The following is a 5,570-nucleotide window of genomic DNA, read 5'->3' as shown; positions in this document are numbered from 1 at the left end:
AACTATAAATTTTGAATTTAGATAGCTTGAATCAATAAATTGATTAAAAATATTCCACTCAATGAACACTTGTAAAGAATAATATTGAGTTATTAAAGAAAATTTGGGACCATTGAAGAAACACAAACTTGTATTGAATTACACTTGATAAATGTGTTATCATAGTATTTATCATTGTGTGATTTATTTATTATCTAACTATAGCGTATCAAGTTCAACTTTAGATATTGAATATCAAAGTAATAATATTTCATATATACAGGTATTCATGTGGGAACAAAAGGATGATATAATCACAGTTGAAGAATTGGACCAATTCTATGTGCTGTGTTCCACGGCTGTCAAAGATGGCTACCTTGTTGAAGCCATCAGAACTTTCAAGAAAACTTGTGAAAAAGGATCCATTTTATTTTTACGGATACATGCAAGTGAGTTTTTAAAAAGATCATTGTCTTAATTCGAATAAAAACTACGTCTTTTCATATTTTGCATTAGTTTAGATCATCTTTAAAATTTCAAAGTAGCCTTGTGGATTTAAAGCGTGTTGTATTTGATTGGAGTGTAAACAGTTGTATAGCTAATAATGACCAATATTCTTTATCAATACTGTACTTCATATTGCCAAGCTAGACAATATTAACTTTTTAATGAGGGCTTATCTTATTATCAAAGGTTTAATAAAGGATACTTGGATTTTTTGTATTTCCTTATGCATAGACATTGTCCCATATGAATAAAACCAGAGCAAATGCTCATGAGCAAGAGCATGGAGCATAAGGTTTTGCTCATGAGCAAAAGGTAGAAGCAAAAGCATTTGCTCATTTTTATATGAATAATCTTTACCTTATACTCTTACCTTATGCTCCTGAACTTTGGAGCAAATGCTCACGTATTTTAGAGATTTTTCATCAGCTGATTCGCTTTTGTAGCCTTAGTTTGTTTTATAGCTCACGGAAGCGCTAAATATGCAAATAGGGTGGGCACCGCTTGTGTTGGCGTCATCTGCTCTGTTTTCTATTCATGAATAGTTTTAGGTTAGGTGAGTTTAGAATTTTGAAATAATAGCGTGAAAAAATGTCATCTCTAAAATAATCTCAGCATAATCTTATAATATCAATAGCCTTCTTATAATCGTCCACACTCTCATCTTCTTAAATGCCTATCTCCTATTTTGTGATGACTATTTTTGTATTATTCTTTTGTAGGGATAATGGTGATATTATCATGTTTGAATCTAATATGTTTTATAGTTCTCAACTATTGGTTGTGATCGTATCTGGTATAGTTTCCTCTTCCTCATACGGATTAGTTGAGTTTTTACTATGAGCAAAAGGTGATAAGCTGCTCTAGACTAGACTCACCTTTTTTGAAGCATTTGCTTCAAAAGTTGAGCAAATGCTATAGTTTATTCATACAATTTTGAGCAAAAGCTTTTACTTTTGAGCAAATGCTCAAACTATTTTTTTGATGAGCATGAGCAAAAGGTTTTGCTCACGTTTATTCATAGAAAATGAAGCAAATGCTCCATATTTTAGAAGTATAAGCAAATGCTCAAATTATTCATATGGCCCAATGGGGGTCATTGTCCCATATGAATAAAACCAGAGCAAATGCTCATGAGCAAGAGCATGGAGCATAAGGTTTTGCTCATGAGCAAAAGGTAGAAGCAAAAGCATTTGCTCATTTTTATATGAATAATCTTTACCTTATACTCTTACCTTATGCTCCTGAACTTTGGAGCAAATGCTCACGTATTTTAGAGATTTTTCATCAGCTGATTCGCTTTTGTAGCCTTAGTTTGTTTTATAGCTCACGGAAGCGCTAAATATGCAAATAGGGTGCACCGCTTGTGTTGGCGTCATCTGCTCTGTTTTCTATTCATGAATAGAGTTTTAGGTTAGGTGAGTTTAGAATTTTGAAATAATAGCGTGAAAAAATGTCATCTCTAAAATAATCTCAGCATATCTTATAATATCAATAGCATTCTTATAATCGTCCACACTTCATCTTCTTAAATGCCTATCTCCTATTTTGTGATGACTATCTTTTGTATTTATTCTTTTGTAGGGATAATGGTGATATATATCATGGTTGAATCTAATAAGAGTTTTATAGTTCTCAACTATTGGTTGTGATCGTATCTGGTATAGTTTCCTCTTCCTCATACGGATTAGTTGAGATTTTACTATGAGCAAAAGGTGATAAGCTGCTCTAGACTAGACTCACCTTTTTTGAAGCATTTGCTTCAAAAGTTGAGCAAATGCTCTAGTTTATTCATACAATTTTGAGCAAAAGCTTTTACTTTTGAGCAAATGCTCAAACTATTTTTTTGATGAGAATGAGCAAAAGGTTTTGCTCACGTTTATTCATAGAAAATGAAGCAAATGCTCCATATTTTAGAAGTATAAGCAAATGCTCAACTTTATTCATATGGCCCAATGTGTGGTTCATTGTACGTCTATTGTTTCCTCTTGAAAGTATACATATTGTGGACGATATTTTAGGTGCCACCAGATAAGTGATTTATATAAATTTAGTACACGTAAATTGTTTTCATGTTTGAATCCCAATAATTTCTTAATGATTCTGTGTTGTGTTGAGACTGTATTTTCTAATAATTCTTCGATAATTTTCTTCTCAGTTGAGTAACTTTCAAATTAAAGTCCAAATACATACATAGAATCTTCTGTTGTACAGTTTTAGATTATTATTAAACGAAAATCCAAGTTTGCTGCTTTGTTGTGATCAGAATTTATATAGACTCCTTCCTGCGCTCAGGTACCTTTTGCAGGGAGATATTTCTTCATAGACTAATGTAATATTTCTGTTTCTGTGAATGTATTTTTTTGAGGAAATAAATTTTGATTTTTGAAAAAAAAAATGCTGTAAACACCCTTAAGACTTCTGCTACTGCAAATATTGACAACAGGGTAAACAGCTAGCGGAAATTCACCCTGTTGTCAATATTTGCAGTAGCAGAAGTCTTCGGGGTGATTAACAGCATTCAATTGGGATTTTCGTTTAATAACCATCAATTAGCATTTGAACAAATGCAACTTCTCATTTATTCCATCCAAAAACTATTTGCCAGCCGGGAATCGAACCCGGTACCTCCTAATTGCTAACCAGGTATGCTTATCCTTGCACCAAATTGACAATCTCTGGAAAGCAGTGCTCATTTTATGCAGCCAGTCTATAGATGGAAATTGTATTTGAATAAATGCGATTTATCATCAATTTCTATCTGTAGTTTTATTGATTCTGTTGAAACTGTTGAGCTTGGTAAATCACATAGAAATATTCATTCATCATTGATAAATTTGATGAGTTGGCATTGAATAGCTCTGGTGAAAATCAAACTTTCCTTCAATTTTTTAAGCTATTATATATTTTTTATATTTTAAGCTATGTTTTATTTTTATTTCTATGAATTTCTTGAATAATTTATTGTAAATTGTATTGATGGCAAATAAAAAGAATTGAAATTGAATTGAATTTAATGAATGCGACCATATACCTATAATGTAATCTGTCCTACTTCATAGGCGTTCTATGATAAAGATACTAAAATTTAGTAATCTTTATCATAGATTACTAAATTCATTATTTAATAATGAAACAGCAAGATACACACACACTAAACAAATTCTATTTCTTACTCAGACTCCGTTCTGTTTCATGCTTTTCTAATGTGTGCATATACTATGGTTTATATTTTCTTCTAATTTCTTTTGTTAACTTCTAGTAGACTTCCAATTCCGGTAAATCTGATGTAATATTAACTGATCATTCTTGTTAATTTCTTTTAAAATAGACCTCTAGTATATTATTAAAGTATAACATATTTTTGAACATTTTAGTCATTGTGTTTTGCATTATTGCAATTGGTTTCAATTGTGTCTGATTTTTGCAGGAATTGCCAACTGCTGTCAATAGCTCTGAACGAAGTCGGGTTCGAGAATGTCGCCTTGCACGCAATGATTCCACAAAAAGTTAGGTTGGCAGCCCTTGCCAAGTTCAAGACAAATTTGGTTAAAATACTTATTGCTACCGATGTCGCCAGTAGAGGTATGTTGGCTATTCTGTTTCTTGAAAATACGAGAGTTATTTTTCCAACCTCTGATTGGCCATAAATAAAACACAAATGTATGTAACAGAATAATTCTTCCATTGAAAGTTACACGTATGATTATTCTTCAGCATAATATTGCCGTTAAGGTTGAGGTAAAGACTAATGTTTATTAAAGAATAAGGCCCTGTTGCACAAAAGCCGGTTAAATTTTAACCGTGATTAAATTCACGATAACCAATCAGAGAAGGTGTTTTTGAAAAGACGGCTTCTCTGATTGGTTCTCGTGGAATTAATCACAAATGAAGTTTAACCGGCACTAATTCTTCACTGAAAGTACTTACGCTTATGATTATTTTACAACATAATTGCCGTAAAGGTGATTCTTTTGACAATACAGCTTTCTCGCTTTGCTCTGTTGCCAGATCGTCTTTTAACTATGTAGAATTAATAATTAATTAACAAAATATTTCATCTTAATTGTGAAAAATCATTAGGCTATGAAATTATTGAAAAATATAATTTCTTGCTCAATAAAATACAATTGATTATTTTAAACGAGAATGAACAATTAATATTACATTAATAAACCTGTATCAGCTACCATCAAGAAGGCATTGAAAAGACAGTGAGGATCGGCAACATTGTTCTCCTAACTTTCTCCACTGCCATTATAACGTGGACCTCACTATAGTGGCCAAGTCAGGTTTGTATTGTGGGTGATTGAAAATTATCTTTTTTATTCACTGGAGAAACCATTAGATTGCACCAGCACTGTGAGGCCGAGTGTCATGCATCACAACGATTCCGGTCGTTATTCCAACTGAAGTCTTCAGTTTTCTGACACCATTCACGCACAATATCATCACTCATAACGATCCATACGTGAACCTTAATCATTCTTCGTTAGATTTATGCTGAACTATTGCATTTTGCTTGCAAAAACGAATAATGCTATACAACTAGAACTTGGCGGGATGGTCAAATGAGGCGGCCATGTTTGTGGGTCTATAACTCGACAACAATTGGCGTTCTGTCCGCTTTGATCACAGAGTGTATGGTCGGGATGACACGCTTTTCAGTAGTGTGAAAATAACCCCATTACGGCTTGTCTGTGTCTTATGATATGATCGGAGGTTGAAAAACTGACGCTCGTATATTATTTAAGTGTAGGCTGTGCTCCTCCTATTACACTACTATTAGAATGGAATAGAATATTTATTTTTGCCAAAATACAATATACATGAGACAAAATGTAAATTATAATAAATCTTTGGCCCAGCCAGCAAAGTCAGACTTGTGCGCTAGCTGTGAGTTTGTAGAACAGTAGAAAGCAAAAGAATAAAAAAAACAACAAGAAGACAGATGAATGAAAATAAAAAGTAGCCCACTAATAGTTATTCTAATAAATAATACAATGATGAAGAAAAAATATGAAGTAATTTCGTGTCCACATTATATCCACTAGGTGATTACCAAAAGCAAATCAAATACAATTACG

At 32.6% G+C, this 5,570-nt stretch overlaps 1 protein-coding gene across 1 annotated transcript; it reads left to right on the top strand.

Annotated features, from left to right (window-relative positions):
- Positions 1–266: 266 nt before the first annotated feature.
- Positions 267–4,064, top strand: LOC120348933 (probable ATP-dependent RNA helicase DDX49). Its single transcript, XM_039443694.1, has 2 exons — positions 267–428; positions 3,914–4,064. The coding sequence occupies exons 1-2, from the start codon at positions 269–271 to the stop codon at positions 3,934–3,936; spliced, it is 183 nt and encodes a 60-aa protein (XP_039299628.1). The 5' UTR covers positions 267–268; the 3' UTR covers positions 3,937–4,064.
- The last annotated feature ends 1,506 nt before the right edge of the window (positions 4,065–5,570 follow it).

Source organism: Nilaparvata lugens, unplaced genomic scaffold (genome assembly GCF_014356525.2).
Source record: "Nilaparvata lugens isolate BPH unplaced genomic scaffold, ASM1435652v1 scaffold10334, whole genome shotgun sequence".
NCBI classification, from domain to species: Eukaryota; Metazoa; Arthropoda; class Insecta; order Hemiptera; family Delphacidae; genus Nilaparvata; species Nilaparvata lugens.
This window is presented reverse-complemented; position numbering and strand designations above follow the sequence as displayed.

What these genes read in the sequence shown, in the direction of transcription:
- LOC120348933 (XM_039443694.1), top strand. Translation starts at nt 269, where the DNA reads ATGTGGGAACAAAAGGATGATATAATCACAGTTGAAGAATTGGACCAA. An exon ending in ATTTTTACGGATACATGCAA is followed by an intron (nt 429 to 3,913) that starts GTGAGTTTTTAA and finishes TGATTTTTGCAG; the next exon opens with GAATTGCCAACTGCTGTCAA.